The sequence below is a fragment of the Taeniopygia guttata genome, chromosome 4A (genome assembly GCF_048771995.1).
Source record: "Taeniopygia guttata chromosome 4A, bTaeGut7.mat, whole genome shotgun sequence".
NCBI lineage: Eukaryota > Metazoa > Chordata > Aves > Passeriformes > Estrildidae > Taeniopygia > Taeniopygia guttata.
In genome coordinates this window covers 8,050,027-8,066,753 of record NC_133029.1, presented here as the reverse complement: position 1 = coordinate 8,066,753, position 16,727 = coordinate 8,050,027, and the positions used below count along the sequence as shown (strand labels likewise).

Below are 16,727 nucleotides of genomic sequence, written 5' to 3'. Positions count from 1 at the left end.
TTTTCCCCTGTGATAAATATCAGCACAGACAAGATGAAGAGAGACAAAGCAGAACAATGTTCTCTGTGGTTGAAAACAAGAAAAAATTACAGTAATAAGACTTGTACTTGGTGTCAGAGCCCTCTTTAGATATTACTGAGTGTATTCTTGCTTCACAGATAGGGAATATAAATCACTGTGAAACTGCTGGTTTCTCCAGAGCTGTGGCAGGGTAAAAAAAGAAAAAGGAGTTTTCTTTACCTCTGGTCTCTAAACTTCAGACCAGAGTGGTGACCCTGCTGCCTGGGGAGGGAGTTCCACTTGGCCTTTGTCCCACCATCCTTGAGGAGGAAAGACTGCTTTGGAGGAAGAACTACAAACGGGGCATAAACCAGTACTTCTGTTGTGAAACCAGCCCAGAGTTTCCCCTTTCCCCTGATATCCAGGCTGCTTAAGGGCAGGGAGAATGCTGGGGTCTTTGAGGCCCACCCTGAGGATGAAGGAGGATGATAAAGAGTTGAGGTTATGTGTTTTGGTGGGTTTGGAGGAAAGAGTGTGGATGGGAGAGCAGGCAGATGGCTGACACCTCATAAATTTCTCTACTGCTTTCTGGTCTTCTCCCCCTTCTCATGAAGCCTCCCATCCCTTCCTCTGAGCCCTTTTTCACCCACCAGCTACAGCCACTAAGAGTCTCCACGTCATCTCCAGCATTGCTTTCCTTGTCCCATCAGCATGAACAGCTTTGAAGTGGTTATGGTGTACCAAACTGCCCGAGTGATTCAAGTGGGGATTTGGTTTGGTTTTGTTCAGTTGAATGTGGCTGAAAGCTGAACTAAAAAGCCCCATACTGGCTTGGTTCCCCAATCTCAAATACTGACTTGCATATTTTGGGCTCAGTTTTTACATCTAAATTAAAACATAAAATGTATTCCCAGAAACCCACCTCTGAGTCCATAGATAATGCTGTCAGGGAAAGAGTTTGTGTGGTTCTAAGTTCTAAGTTCACAAGTATTTCCTTGGGATACTGTAAGGAGGTCTGCAGAATGTCACTATACTGGAAATGCTGATGCTGGGTCCTACTAAATGTCCTCTTTCTGGAGTAAGGTTTCCTAATTCAATAAATGGAAAGTAGCCATGAGGATAATGGTGAAGGGCTTCAAACTAAATGCAAGTCCAGAACCAAGAAATGCTTTCTCCTGTCTGCAGTGTGCCAAGGTCAGGTCTGAAATTTGTTAGCAAATCGTTTGACTTGGTATCTCTGAGGCTGAAGTTCCTTCTTTTTCTGTGGTTGATGTAAATGTAGATGAAGAATATTTGTGGAGTTCTTCAGGAGTAAACCCAGATTTGTCATCTCGGATGTTTGCCGTACACTTTGGTATTTAATTTCTGGTTTTAATTTTGCCATAGGGTTTGTCTTTAAACTATGCATGTGCTCGTTACTTATCATCCTAATTAACTGGAGTTGCAGTGTGCATTGGAAAGAAACTTAATGTGCTGTTTATCTGTATGTTCTCATTCAGGATCAGATTTTAGGGAAACAAATTCCAAACACTCAAGAAGGCCTTTGGAGTGTAAACAACCAGAACTATCTCCTGCCAGATCTCCTCCAGCAAAGCCAAATTACAGACTCCTCTGTGAACCCGCCACAAGTGCCACTGACTTGCCAGGAACCTCAGAACAAACCTCTGACTAAGGTAAGAGATAAATTACAGATATTCTGGATTGAGCTCCAGCCTTTTTAAGTTCCTCTATCCTGTCTCTTTTTACAGTGAGGCTTTTGACTACATCCCTTCTTCCCTTTAAAAGTTTAATCTGGGAAGAAGATAAGAAATCTTGAGCTGCCTAACAGATTCCATTATTCCACTTATTTTTCTCCTTCTCCTTTTCTGCTCTCTTTCTTTCCTTGCTTTGTTTTTTCTCCCCTTTTGCACAAGCTAGAGGACTCATACCCTCTGCCCCTTGCCATGGCAGCATTCTGGTGTGCCTCTGCTCATTGTCCCTGGCTTTCTCCCACTCAAGTATCATGTGAGGGAGCACAGGGCAGCCCTAAGGGCTCTGACACTGCTGTGAGCATGGGCCTGTGGGGAGAGGTGTCATTTGAGGAAGGTGACAGCTCTGTCAGAGCTCTACAGGGTGTGTTCCCCAAGCACTGCCCTGAGGCAACTCTCGTTTCTCATTGCAGAGCCCATGTGCTGAAAGCCCACCTGCCAAGAGCAGCACATCCTCCACAACATCCTTCACATCATTCATTGATCCAAGACTTCTGCCAATCACCCCTCCCACCAGTCCAGTAGGACCTTCCTGTAGTTCTCGTGAGTATGCTTTGCTTTTGCAGTAAAATGTTCCTCCTAGGTTTTTCTTTTTTTTTTTTTTCTTTTCTTTTTTTTTTTTTTAGGTGTATAGAGGACTTACTGCTTGGAAATGAAATTCTGAGTAAAATCTCCTGAAACTCGCATAGTAATCTCACATTACTGTGAATTTTCATTTTACCACTTCCGCCCTTCTTTCAGATGTGGTTTGCTTGTGCTCTGCTGCTGTGTTACCACCATGCTTTCTCAGGAGTGCCTGAGGAATTTTCCAGATTTTGGTTTTTTTTTGGCTATACAAAGCTCCAGGGTGTTGTCTCACCCCTCTGGGGTTTCTTTTGTTCTACCATGAACAAGGTGATTCAGGTATGAGCTGTAACCAAGCACTCACAGTTTCCACAATTGTGTGTATCTTTCATTCCAGCATCTAGTGCCAAACCTGAGCCTGTCAGGAGGGAAAATGCAAGGAAGGGCTCCGTTGTCAATGTCAATCCAACCAATATCCGCCCACAAAGTGACAGCCCAGAAATCCGTAAATACAAGAAGAAATTCAACTCGGAGGTCCTGTGTGCTGCTCTGTGGGGTAAGCTGGGAGTCCTTGGGCAGGTGTGTGGAGGGAAGGCACAGCAGGAGTGGCTGGCAGTGTCTGCTAGGCAGATTTCACAGTTGTATTGCTGCTCTCCTGGCAGAGAGTGCTGCAGTGGATCCCTGAGCTGATACCTTAAATGTCACTTACATGGCCCTGCCTTCCCAGGGACAAGATGGCAAACATATGAAATACAGCTGCAAAGGACTTTTTGCATCAGAATGAGAAAATGTTTTCATCAAGCACCAAGTTGAAACCATGCTCATTGGGAGAGCCAAAAGTTGCAAATGTTTCAGCAGCTTTTGTGGCTCATGAGACTCATCTGAGCTGCACATGGGTACAGCTGATCACAGAGCCCCGACCCAGGGGAAATAATCCAAACACTAAGCCTTTTGCTTCATGTGTGTTAAGTACTCCAGAGATCCAAAGCAGCTCAGGTATTTCCAAAGGCTTGTCTTGCTTAGTTCCTGCTGTCACTGCTTATTCTGAACATCCCTGAACTATTGTTTAAACTTACATGCTTTTTACGGAGTTAGCTTCATGTGGTGTAAAACCAAGATACAGCAGTCAGATCACTCTCAGCAGCTGTAGACCTTGTCCCAGTTATACATTACCTAAATTCTTGAGTTGTTTTAACCATCTTTCTACTTCAGAAGAGCAGATATATTCTATGGGATTCACCCACTCCTCACTTTTTGAGCCTGGAATGGCAAGTGAATGAAGTAGATGAAATCTTATCCAAAGCAAATGTAGATTTCCAGTTTATAGCTTCACAGATTTTGTGTAATCTGGGTTTGTAGGAATTCAGAATTTTAAATGAAGAACAGAGTTGTGTGATAAGGTGTGTAATTAAATGTGCACTGAGGCTGAAGAGCACCAGGTACTTGTCAGAACACTGCCAGTGGAGGAGGTGCTTGTTACAGCAGGATACCTTATGTTGTGTCTTTAGAATCTGCTGATTAGAAACACAGATGTCATTCCAGCCAAACACAATTTCTGACATTCTCTGATGTCAGCAACCCCATGGAGCCTTCTCTTCCTTAGCAGGAGCTGGATTTCAGATGGATTCACTTCTTAATTTGGCTTTTGAAGGCATTTTCCAAACCAGAGACTGTTTTCAAACAAACCCTGCACCTCCTTAAAACACAGTGTTTCTTCCAACAAGTTTGGTGCCCCCATTATTTGAATGTTGTATCTGGAAAAAGAGAGTTTGGAGGGTTTTTTTTTGGTTTTTTTTTTTTTTTTTGTAGTTGATAGGGATACTTGGAATACTTAGTTGGGTCTCCTGTGTCACTACTGTAATGGTGCTGGACTGGGACTTTTTTGCTGGTCACAGGTACTTTCCAAGGTCACCTGAGAAGTTCAGGTTCACAGAATATTTTCCTTTCTGTGAAGTCAACATTGACTTCAGCACAACTACTCATCCTTCAAGTTCCATAGGTATACAGATGTTCTGCTGAGTAAAAATTCTAATGGTGATGACTTCTGGGAAGTCGTCCATAGAGCAACAGAGGAATTATCAGGTTCCATTAAGTGAGATTAAATAAAAATTGGTTCTCAAAACAGTGAACATTCAGTGACCTCTGAATTATTAGGTGACTTATGCAGTATTTTTTTCATGTATCGACAGGGGTAAATTTATTGGTGGGAACAGAGAATGGATTGTGGCTGCTGGACAGAAGTGGGCAAGGAAGAGTTTATACACTGATTACGAGGAGACGGTTCCAGCAAATGGATGTTCTGGAAGGACTCAATGTGCTAATTACTATATCAGGTTGGTTCAGTGGCTAAAAGTATCTGACCCACGTTGGGGTTGGAGGCAATTAAAAAGAAGAATTAGGTTATAAACTAGGTTGAGGAATTTCCTCTTTCAGAAAATCACAGGACAGTTATTCTTGTTAATAGTAAAACTCTCCTGAATTTTTAACATTTACACTCCCATTCCAGAGTGGCTTTGGGACAATTCATTGCCTGGTTAATGTGTAAAATGGTTTGTGGGAAGTACAGAGTGTTTCATATTCTTAAAATGGGCTGATTATCTGCAAGCTGTAGTTTGTCACTTTTCTGGTTTCTATGGTGGGTGAGCATTTTTCTTAAGTGCAGTTCTATTAACTATGATACAGCCTCGTCCTGTGTTCAACAAGAGGTATGAGCAGTAACATGAGAGGAATCTGTATTGTGAAAGCATCAATAATAACATTAAGTGGGGGTTTTCAACCTCTGCTGGGAAACATTTTGGACTCTGGCCTTATTCCCCATGGCAGAGAGTGGTCTCAAAAGATGCACAATACATACCAAGGTCAAAGGTGTGTCCAGCAAGGAACAGCAGCTCGTCTCCAATCCAGACTCATCATGGTGGGCAGAGCCAGCTGCTGTTTGTCCCACACTGCCAGGTCCAGTTGTTGCTGGAACATGACATAGTCCTTCTCCCCAGAGTCATCTGTGGTCCCAGAGTGCTGTTGATCATAGGCTGCTTATGAACTAATACAACAAAAAGAGGGATTGAGATGAAGGATGACAAAATAATTCTCAAGTGTAAAGGCATCCAGAAGAAAAATAGCTACTTTGAATGAAGATTGACAGTTAATTGGAACTACATCAATAACTTATTCAAAGTGGCCATTGCAGAACATGCCTGTGTGCCAGGATAAACAGTTAGTGTGATGATTTCTGATAATACCTGTGTCTGTAGAAGCCTGTTCTGCGGCCTGAGGGAGGAATTTTAGTCAGGTGTGAAAATCTTGCATGAAGTTTGAGTCACAGGGGGAGTGCATGTGTGCCCAGTGGCATAGCATTGCTCCTGTGCCAGTTCCCCCTGTGTGTCCCCATCACTCCTTTTGTGCCCTTGCTATGTTCTCTCACCCTGGCAAGGCACAAGGAACTCAAGGACCTGCTATACTCAAGGTCACAAAACTCCAGCTTTTTGTAACTGGGAGAGAGTTTGTATCTCAGGGAGTTAAAGTGTTCTGTCTGTTCTTGCAAATCCCAGGGAAGAAGAATAAGTTGAGGGTGTATTACTTGTCATGGTTGAGAAATAAAATTTTGCGCAACGATCCAGAGGTGGAGAAGCGGCAAGGCTGGGTGTCCGTGGGTGACCTGGAGGGCTGTGTGCACTACAAAGTCGGTAAGGATTTCCTGGTTTTTCCTTAGAGAGATGCTTAATCATCCTCCTTTTGTATCTTGCAACAGCAGCGTTTTTCAGCTTTGTTTCAGGATTGTATTAGTGATTATCTCATGAGTTCTTTCAAGACTCCCTATTGTACACAGCAGGTGCCTTGCTGCCTGTCATTTCAGGCAGCATCTCTTCTTGCAGCAGTTACCAGATGTTGTGGCTGTTCCCTGTAATGGCTGGAAAGAGAGAGGATGCCATCCTCTGTGCTCAGTCAGTGGTTCCATTTTTCTGTAGTTACTTAAGGTTTTAATTGAATTGATACTTTCCACCTCCTCATCTTCCCTCTTGGCCCTAGGTAACTGCTAAGAAATTGGACCTAGTTCACATCCTAGTGAATCACATTTGTAGGATGTCCTTAGGTAGATCAGCTCATCCCTTTCTCTCTCATGAAAGACCCAAATATACCTTTGTTTAAGCACCCTGGAAATGGTACCACCTCACTTTTCTTGGGCTCTCAGGCAGCTCATTCTTCAAGGTGAATGTGAGGATTGTGATAATTTCTGTCATTTAACTGTGGGGCTGGATATATGGCACAAGTTTTGCTTTGGTGAAGGATGGTGTGTGAAAGTGGCACTTTATTCAAAGTCAAATAAATCCATGACACAGAAGTGAAGGCAATGTGAGGTGGCTGCTTCTCATTAATACCTTGCTTGAGGGTTTTGCTTTTTGGCTTTAGAAGTGGCAGGGGTTAAACTCAAGAAAGAATATGAAACAGATGTGTGTTGTTACTTTAACTGTGATTACAGCTAAGCACCCACGTATTCCACTTCAGTTGCTCATCCATGGGTTTGGTGCATTTTTAAAAAACACAACGACAAAACACTTATCCTAAAATTAGGCAAACATTTGGTAGGAGCTTCTGTGTTTACATATGACAAGCCACTCCTGTGTTTTTGACAGCACAGCTGCTGCTGTTTTTCTCTTGGTGAATCTTCTTGTATCTTGACCTTTAGTTGTACAGCTATTTTTCCAGGTAGAAAAGGAAAAGTAAGTACTGTTCTGCATTTTGGTGGAGTTTGCTGAGTTTTCTTGTTCTCTGCCTATGTGAGATAGCATCCTATTTCCAAGTGCTTGTCTCTGGCAGACTGAAAACACAATGCACAAAGAAATCCTAATTTTCAATGGGTGATTCTTCATTTTTTCTCAATGGGCCCAGCATGACCTTAATTGTCTTGGAGAAATTGCTCATCTCTTAAATGCTTACTCTTCTCAGAAAGATGGGAGTCCTTCACCCACACAGCACCAGGGGATTTAACCCACAGATGAGCAGTGAAATGAAAATTCATCCTGCCGAGTCTGTCAGAATTGTTCAGCCAACAACCACCAGTTCTCCAACAGTAGCTTATTCATAGCCAGTAGTGGTGGGGTGTGTTCATAGTTAAAAAATCAAGCAGGTTGGTTTAGCTGCACATTCAAGACCTTTTTCTCTCAATAGTGAGCGTTTTTTTTCATCACTATATGAAAAGGAATATATAAATATTGGTAACAGTCATTTGGCTTTACTGAAAATAAATGAACTGTAGGTTTGCAGTCAAGGTATTGTCACTGGTGATATTAAACATTGATGTCCAGAATGCATTAGTCTCCCATGCTGGGTAATGTCTACCTCTACAAGTAATCCATTGAAATTATTTCATGTGATGGAAAGGTCTTTGATTTAAGCGTCTGTCTGGTACCTAAGGAATTGTTCTTCTTGTGTTACAGTAAAATATGAGAGAATCAAATTCCTTGTAATCGCTTTGAAAAACTCAGTGGAGGTTTATGCCTGGGCTCCAAAGCCTTATCACAAATTCATGGCTTTTAAGGTAAGTGAAACATCACTTTGGTTCAGATGTGTCACTGTCTTTCACTGTCTCTCATCTACTCTCTGCTTTTGTTTTTGTCATTTTGTATAACATTTATTCTAGCTAAAGATAAACTGAGTATTCTTTTGAAGAAAATGTAGAGCATTTGATGTACTTTGGAGATGGCAAGCATGAAACTGTCACATCATGAGTGTTAGATGTGAATAACTTGTTTCTCTCTACCCCAGCCAAACTCAGCAGGTGCTGTGCCAAAATGTGCATTTGAATTGACAAAGTTGATGTTGATTTCCCTCAAAGGGAAATGAAATTAAACACAGTGGTAGTCAGGCTACATTTTGCCTAGTCCATTTCTAGAATCTTGATTTCTTTTTCAAACCACAAATGAATTATCCAACTGTCCTTGCAACTCAGTGGATGATGGATACTTAGCTCCTTAAATGTAACCTACTATTTTACCAAAATAGCTGTCTAACTTTTGAGTTTTGAGAATTCTTAGGATCCTAAATGTAGTTCTGCAAACCAACAGTTTTACTGTGCTACAAACTGCATTTTTCTTTTTTCCAGTCCTTTACCTCACTTCATCACAAACCACTGTCAGTTGACCTTACTGTTGAAAATGGGCAAAGACTAAAGGTCATATATGGTTCAGTAGTGGGATTTCATGCCATTGATGTGGACTCTGGATCTGTGTATGACTTGTACCTTCCAACACACGTAAGAGAATCCAAAAAACTACATTACTGCCTTTGTTCTTTGTTCTATTGATGATGATCAGGTTAAGTCTATTTTTTGATAGAATTATTAGTGGCAGCTAATACAAAACCACTTTTCACATAGTTTTATAACACTGAAGTCCTGTTTAAATGCTTTTATCACATTTAGAATATAAATTTTAGTTTTTTAATGTCAGAAAGCCTATTGTATGGACAGTACTATTTTTAATTGATTTATTCTGGAAATGTAGGACTTAAACAGTCAAAGACACAATAATATCTACATGAATTTAGGTGACTTTTACAATCTGCCACTGTGCAGACAGCAGAAACCAACTTCAGACTAAATAAATTTGCTTATCTTCTTGCCATTCAGTTGCCCATTAAACCACTCTATAAATTCAGAAGTTTTACATTTTCCTTGAGACTTTCTCATTAGATTGTCAGTAAGTTAGCATGAAGGTGTCGATTTCAGGGGTATGTGTACACCCTTCATTGTGTCTCTGTTTGAGGTGATGGTGATCAAGTGATCACTAAATTCTTGCTTCAGCTCAGGTAACAGCAAATTGCCCTGCAGAAGTGAATGGCTGGCATGGGGCTGTCCAATATGAAGTCTATGCTATGGTGTTAACATTTTTGGATTTTTGTTTGTTTATTTTTAGCTATTCTTTTCAAAGCTGTGAGTCCCAAAAGCCAGAGAATCTTGGGGGCTTAGGTTCAGCAAACTGGCAGGTTCCAGACTGGCTCCAGTCTGATGGGAGGCTCCTGGCAGAGAAACTTCTGTGCACACTTGAACCCTCCCTGAAGTCAACAATACTCCACAGGGGCTGGGGGTGCCATGGCCTCCTTGCATCCCCAGACCATGTGTCCCAAAGTTATGCTTGGGAGGTCTGAAGAAATCTCATCCTAGATCTGCATGTTGCAGCCTGTGCTGTGAATCCATCTATTTTTAACTTTTCTCCACTCTCAGCCCCTCGTTTTCAACCCAAATGAAAACCCACCCTTCCTGTGCAAGCCACTTGATCACTCTGCTGCCCCTGCAAGCCACAGCCTCCACGTTCTGTCAGACCTGTGCTACTGATGGACACAGTGTGTAAGACTGGCTGTTAGATGTATAGACTGCTCTTAACTGTAAAATGACTTCTAGCTGTTCTGTTGAATCACCTGCTACAGGCTTGTGCTAAAGGCTTGTTTATTTCTGTGTTGGTTTTTTAAGGTACTTCGTATTTGTCTTGTTAGAGGGTTTATTTAATCTGACAGTACCTTTGTTGACTATGCAGATATGATGAATTCCCATCAGTTTGTAAATTGAAGCATGGTACCCACGTGCCTTTCTGGAAGTGGGTTGCTGGGCAAGGTGAACAGTGACTTGTCAAAAGGATCATTAGCATAATTGTCCTAGAGAAGAAAGGCAAAGAAAAAAGTGAACTTTCTTAGAGGCTTTACTTTTTCAACAGGCTGCAAATACAATTAGGTACCTGATGAGAGAGATTTCCCAGGTGACTGCCCTGAATATGTGGGGCACCTGAGACTGACTGCGTTTGTGTGAGCTCTTCAGCCACAAGTTAGCACAGTCTAAAATTATATTTTCCTTTCAGAGTCTTAGACCTGAAATAAATCAGGTGCTACAGCAGCTCTATCTTTTTCGATATTCTATTATTTTAAAAGAGCTAGAACTGGATACTTACCTCAAGGAGCTTTGTGGTGGCAATAGCCCAGACTGTAACAGGCTGACTTGAGATACTCTTGCTTTCTGGTAGCCTCTTTTCCTGGTTCCCCACCTCTTTCTGCATCTCTTCCCTGCTGCGGTCGCTCATGCGAGTCCCAAGGCAACGCATTAAAATTGCTCTGCGGCTCTGGATCCCCGTTCTAGTGTTACGGATAGTTGTTGCCGAGGCACGGAGTCAAGTGGGTGGCCTGAGTGTATTCAGTTTGGCAAGTACAGCTTCAGTGCTTCTTTTACTGTTCGTTGTGCCCTTACAGTGTGCATAAATGTCTGTGCTTGAAGGGGAAAAAAAAAAAAAAGACCTGTGTGTGGCTGGCTTGTGAGAATTATCATTGTGAGAATGATGTAAAGCTCCAGTCATATGCTTCCTATAAAAATATTAATTGTGGTGGTTTAATTTACTATTTAACATCCTGTTTTGAGTAGTGCTTTAAACAAGGAAGTGCTTTATTACTGTTTTTTTAAGGCTGTCCTCTTTTTCTTTGTAAAATGCTTTGGTAAAACCCCACCTTCATGGTTGGATATTTCACCTTTGGTTTTGTTTTTTTTTTTTGCTTGGGATATGTTGGCTTCTGGGAGAGATTCGTGTGAGTGAAATGCACTGTTCCTTTGGCATGCAGAGGTGTGCCCAGCAGCAGTCAAATGGGCAGCTATTTGTAGTGAAGGATCTGGGAAGGGAAAGACAAGAGTGAAAAGGTCCAGGGAACTTTTTACAGCAAGATAAATATTACTAAATTTGCAGGTTTTTAACTTGTGAGTGGGGATAGGGAAGTATCATGGAAAGTGAAAGCACTGATCTCCTGGAATGTGGAAGTTTCTGTCCTTCCTCCATCTTCTGAAAAAGTTGTGAATTCAAATTTATCTCACCTTTCTTCTATTTATATAATGCAAGTATTTTGTGAGGGACTAAGTAAATATTATTGTGTCTCAATGGCTCCATGGCTTCTTGAAACCTATTAACATTGGTAAATTTGAAGTGAACTATCAAGCATTGATTTATTTGCAAACCTGCTGTCATATTCAAAGGGGGTAGAAGGGGAGAAAGTCTGTTTCAGAGGCTTACTGGCAAACTATACAGCCTCTGAGAACAGGCATTTCTTTCACTTTCCATGAGCCATGAGCTGGTTCTTTTTATTGCTCTGCCAAGCTAGTTAGATCGATGTCATCACTGAAATTGCAGTCCATGTTCTGATATAAATCTCAGCAAAATACGATTCTAGATCCAGGGGACGATTCGCCCCCATGCCATTATCATCCTCCCGAACACCAGTGGCATGGAGCTCCTGCTCACCTACGAAGATGAAGGCATCTACATTGATATATATGGGCATTTCACAAAGGAGACTGTTCTACAGTGGGGAGAAATGCCAGCATCTGTAGGTATGTATGAAAAATAGCTCTTCATTAAATATAAGATTCTGCTGCATGAAGCCTGACTTCTTTATGAGGTTTGTATCTATGTGAAAATGGTTGTATGGCACATAAAGCAGCTTCTGAGCAAACCAGATGTGTAAAAGAGTAAACAGATTTATGGGTGTTTGTGTTAACACAGCCAATGATTGCAGTAGGGGCTTCCCATTTGGACACAGTCTGTATTCTTGTCACACTATTTATTGCATCACACATTGACTATACGGACAGACTTCACTGAGAATGCAGCTTACCACCAGTTTCCACAGGGAGAATTACGTGAATTACAGGGAGGGGGGGAAAGTGTTTTGGTTTTTCATAGCTGACAGCATTTTATGTAGAAATTCACAGCTACTGAGGGGTCAGTTACTGAAGAGATCTGTAACTGCTGTCAAATGGCCCCTTCATTTTAGCACTTAAAATTCACAGGGCTGCTAGCCCAGGGTATTTGGGATAGATTCTTAATCTCCCCATGCCCGCAGTTAGCTGTGTAGGAGGAGATTCTGGTTGTACTGGAGCCAGGACAGCTGTTTGTTTCACCTTTCCCACAGGGCTTCAGGCTAACAGTATGGGGAAAATGAAGAACAACGCAGGCAGATTTTTGGGTTTCTTAATATCTGTCTCACTTCCATTCTTTATTTTAAAACAAACATGCCAACAAAACAAACTCAAGACAATTAGACTGCACAGAAGCCTATTATTAGCTTGGAGGAAACTGGATACCACAGTGAAAAATCAAGGATGTTCACCTTTTTCCTTTCGTAGTTTTAGGGAAAGCCCATCTTTGGGATGTGGTACAGACCAAATCAGACTTCTGATTGAAATGATATTTCCACTAAAAATTAACCTAATCTATAAACACACAATTCAAACTTCAGATAAGGGCCTCTGTTAACTGTTATTTTAATATTTTTACCACTAACTCCTATTAATTTTCTTAGTCCTTTTATATCCTTGGCTGGAGACAAAAACAGTATGAGAGAAGTGTGAATAACTGTTATCTGAATGGCCCAGCTTAGGGGCAACTTGACAGTTTCTTAAAAGATCCTGTTTTTCTGGGATTTCTATACCCATTTCAAACCTCCTGAAGTCTGTATGAGAATATGTCAATTTTCACTCTCTGTTGCAGAGATAGAAGGTCTTGTGTTACCCTCAGGGTGCTCTCTAGTCATCCTTTGCTCATTTCTTGATTTCTTTAAACAAGTATTTTGAAAGATACGTTTGTAGTTGGTGAGAGTACTTTGATACAAAAAATAAAAAAGTTTGTATTACAATCGATGGATTTAGGGCAGAGAATCTAAATATATCTTACTCATAGTCTTAAATTGGGACCTCTGTGACCAATCTGTTAATAAGAAATCGGAGCGAGGAAGCTCAAATCCCATGGGAAATTAAAAAACTGTAGAAGTATTCTAGGTTAAATCTGAAAGATGTACACATATGTAGGGCTAAATGTAAATATAGCTGTAATATTTTCTATAAAACAGGTTTTAAAAAGGCATTAAGAAACATCAGGTTAATAAGATTTGGGAGCACTCCTGCCCTTTTGTGTGAGTAATTAATTATTTACAGTATGTAACTATAAAGGGTTGACACAAATCTGGATATTCCCAGAGGAACTAGTAAAAGTCTTTATTTCCTTTTCCCTCACATTTTAGAAGCAAGAAGACCATTCTGTAGAGAAATACAGAGTGTTACCAAAAGGTGGTTCAATTACTGCCTCAATGCTCTACAGCATATCATCTGGAAGCATAGGATATTTTTATCTAAAGCTGCAGTGGAAAGTGGACTCAAAGTAACTATTCCCAAGGTGCTCGTGGTATAGGAGCTATTTTTCCAAAATAAGACAACTTTGAGTATCTATCTGCTCTCAGTTCATCTCACATGAACACCTCTAAGAGCTCTCACATGGGAGGATTGTCATGACTCAGTACTGACCTTTGAATTCATAGCCTGCAATCCTTCAAATGAATCTCCGTGTATAGAACAGTCCTTATTAGTGGACAACTGTGCAAATGGTGCAATGAGGCCATTTTGCTTGCATGGTGTTTCACAGAAGAAATTTGGGAAAGATTTTTTTTGATTCTGCTACAAAACTGAGATTTTATGGTATTGTACTTAAACTTGCCATTGTCAGTTGACAAGTTCTGGGTATATTGGCCAGACAGCAGAGCATCAGGGCTGACCTTGGTGTATCTGGTTTATTCTGTTCCTGTTTTGAATACTCCCTGGAGGTCAGATCTCTTCAGAACACAGCAGAATTGGCTCAGCAGATGACCCAGAGGTTGCAGCAGAGACTAATGAAGTGGTTGCTGGGAGCTGCAAGGAAGCCATCAAATAGAAATCTGCCAAAGGCACAGATACAGACACAGCATAGTGGCAGCTGGAGTGCAAATTTCATGTGGTGGAAAAGATCAGGAGACTTATTAGTTCTTTGTTGCTAGACCTGTATGGCCTGTACTAAACAGTGTAGCCACAGAATAGTTTAATGCTCTTTGTATATATACACCTGCCTGGCTTCCCACTCCCAGAACCACAGGGTGCCTCTGTCTCTGTTGTGTTCAAAAGTGAAGTTTGAAAAGGTTAATGTGATGTCAGTCGGTACAAAAAATAACAAAAGTTTGAGTCTTGTATCATTTTGATGTTCTTCACTTTATGTGTGGTCTGGGCTTACTTTTCAGATACTGTAGACTTCATGGGTGCTGCCCTGGGCTCATCCTGCTGCTGCTGCACTGTTCAGAAATGTTAATGACACTTTCTTCACAGCCTGCAGCAGTGGGGCCCTGTTGTACAGCCTGAAGCATAAAGGAAAGATTTTAAAATATATTCATTTAATGTGTTTGGGTTTTAGAAAATACTTCTCCTCTTTTGCCATTCACCCTTGGTTGCTCACTGCTGCTTTGCTTTTAAGACAGGTTGATTTCTTCCTCTTTTTTCATGACTGGAATACTGGGAAATAATTATCTTGCTCTCAGCACTAGTGGGCAGGGAAGCCTTCAGTGTGCACAAAGAATAACTGAGTCTTCTGTACAGATTTAGGGGAAATTTGTAGACCCTGAGGAAACCAAAATCACAACACTGTAACCAAACCATATGTGTTTCCAAGGAGGTGTGATTTTCATACATTTGTTCTAACAACAATTACAAAGCAAGGATTCCAAGTTAATATTAAATCAACCCTAGAAGTATATACAGTCATGTGAGCATATTGCCTTTATTTTCTGCTGTCCTTCTCAAGCAGGATTGCAGGCTTTTGTTTCTGGTATCAGTCTGTACTGAAAGTTCAATTTTTAGACAAAACCCTAAATAAGCACAGAAGGTTTTAAGAAGCAGACCTTGCTCAGAGTAATTATGTAGGGCAGATATGCAGTGTCCAATGAAGCTAAAACCCAGCCCAGTGCACACATTCCCTCTACATCATTTTAGAGCATCAGAATTCTCAGACTAATGAAATAACAGTTGATAGTTGAGCAAGAAGAACAACTTGAGAGCATTGACTACCAATAGAGCATAGCTAATGGGATTTTACCTTGGAAGTCCATACAAGTACCAGTCAGAGGGCTTTCACTGAAACTGTGCCTAATTTGAAATCTTAACTCCTTCATCACCATTTCAATTACTTGTTGCCAGATTTAAAGGGAGTATTGTAGTAAGCTTCCACGGTGCTAGAATATCTTATTTTGGTTTTGGAAATATTGCACATAACCAGTGATGGGAAGACACCAAATAAATCATGCCGTGGTCTCAGATTCTGAAGTATTTAAGTTTCAGATTAAGCTGAACTCCATAGTAAATACAAACCCAGCTTTCTAATAGGAATAGAGTAGAGTGGGTACAGAGAAGACAGTCAAGACTTTTGAATCTAAACAGTTAAAGGATGGGAGGCAAAGATGGGCACAAGTTGCACAAGATATTAGGAAGAAATGTTCAGCCTTGAAAGTAGTGATGCATTGCAACAGGGTCTTGGAAAGATTGTGAAATATCCATCAAATCATATCTGTACAAGGTCCTGAGTAACTTGTCTATTTTGGCCTCACTTTGGGGCCAGTGGTTAAACAAAATGGCCTTCAGAGTTTTCCTCCAAGCTTTGTGAGTCTAAGATATACAGTAGTAGTTAAGATTTATGTCTAGAGTTCAAAATCAGTCTGAGAGGACAAACTGAAATTTAATTACTATTCCTAAGGCTTTTTTGTGTAAACTTAAAATACAAATAATTAGAATATATTGTTATCAAAGAGAAATGCATAACATAATTTTTTGTTTGTTTGTTTGTTTTTATTTCTAGCTTACCTTCAGTCCAATCAGGTCATGGGCTGGGGAGAAAAAGCAATTGAACTACGCTCTGTGGAAACAGGAAATCTGGAAGGAGTATTTATGCACAAGAAAGCACAGAAGCTAAAATTTCTATGTGAAAGAAATGACAAGGTACAGAGATGACTACAGTGTGGTGACTTAGCAAGAATGAGTAATAGCTGACTATGACAGAGCAGTTAATTTTGGTAACTTTGTTATAGGTTATTTCCTACTTTGGTATAACTTCCCTGTTCAAAGCCAGTGTAGTCACTGGTCCCACAAAGCACCCATTATGGATATTAATTCGGGATGTTGCACACATTCCCACCACCAGCTGTTAGAATTCTATTCCACCCAGCCTTCACTGCTATCAGTGATAACAAATACAGGCATTGTGAACTGCACAGCACCACAGGTGTAGTGGGAAAGGTTAGTGAGTGAGCCCCAAAAATTCCCAGCTACAGGACTGCCTCTCCTGGGCTACTGAAATTACAGGCAGTTCAGAGCAGTCATCATGGGGAAAAAAGCCCCCAACATTCTTAATTGCAGATACCAGGGTATGGATAATAAGGTATGATTTCTTGCATATAGCAATTTTGGTACATGTTCTCTGAAATTAGTCACACTGTCATATTTAGAAAACTGAAGCCCTAAAACCTTAGATTGATTATTTTTAAATCTTCTCCTGTGTCTTTTCAAATAAGGAAAGAAATGCATTAAGAAAATGCAGTTGTACC

General features: G+C 40.8%; 1 protein-coding gene across 5 annotated transcripts in view; it reads left to right on the top strand.

Moving 5' to 3' along the window:
• The window catches only part of NRK (Nik related kinase), a 100,988-nt gene that overhangs the window by 80,668 nt on the left and 3,593 nt on the right, over positions 1-16,727 (top strand). For 3 of the 5 annotated variants that reach the window (XM_072929105.1, XM_030272562.4, XM_030272561.4), the window contains exons 22-30: positions 1,500-1,673; positions 2,162-2,291; positions 2,710-2,868; positions 4,502-4,645; positions 5,861-5,995; positions 7,748-7,848; positions 8,413-8,562; positions 11,508-11,667; positions 15,983-16,122. In XM_072929105.1, coding sequence (XP_072785206.1) covers positions 1,500-1,673; positions 2,162-2,291; positions 2,710-2,868; positions 4,502-4,645; positions 5,861-5,995; positions 7,748-7,848; positions 8,413-8,562; positions 11,508-11,667; positions 15,983-16,122 — 1,293 coding nt within the window. Of the gene's footprint in view, positions 1-1,499; positions 1,674-2,161; positions 2,292-2,709; positions 2,869-4,501; positions 4,646-5,860; positions 5,996-7,747; positions 7,849-8,412; positions 8,563-10,321; positions 10,497-11,507; positions 11,668-15,982; positions 16,123-16,727 lie in introns of those variants that run through there. The other 2 variants (XR_003960397.4, XR_005980378.2) reach the window with 2 other exon arrangements.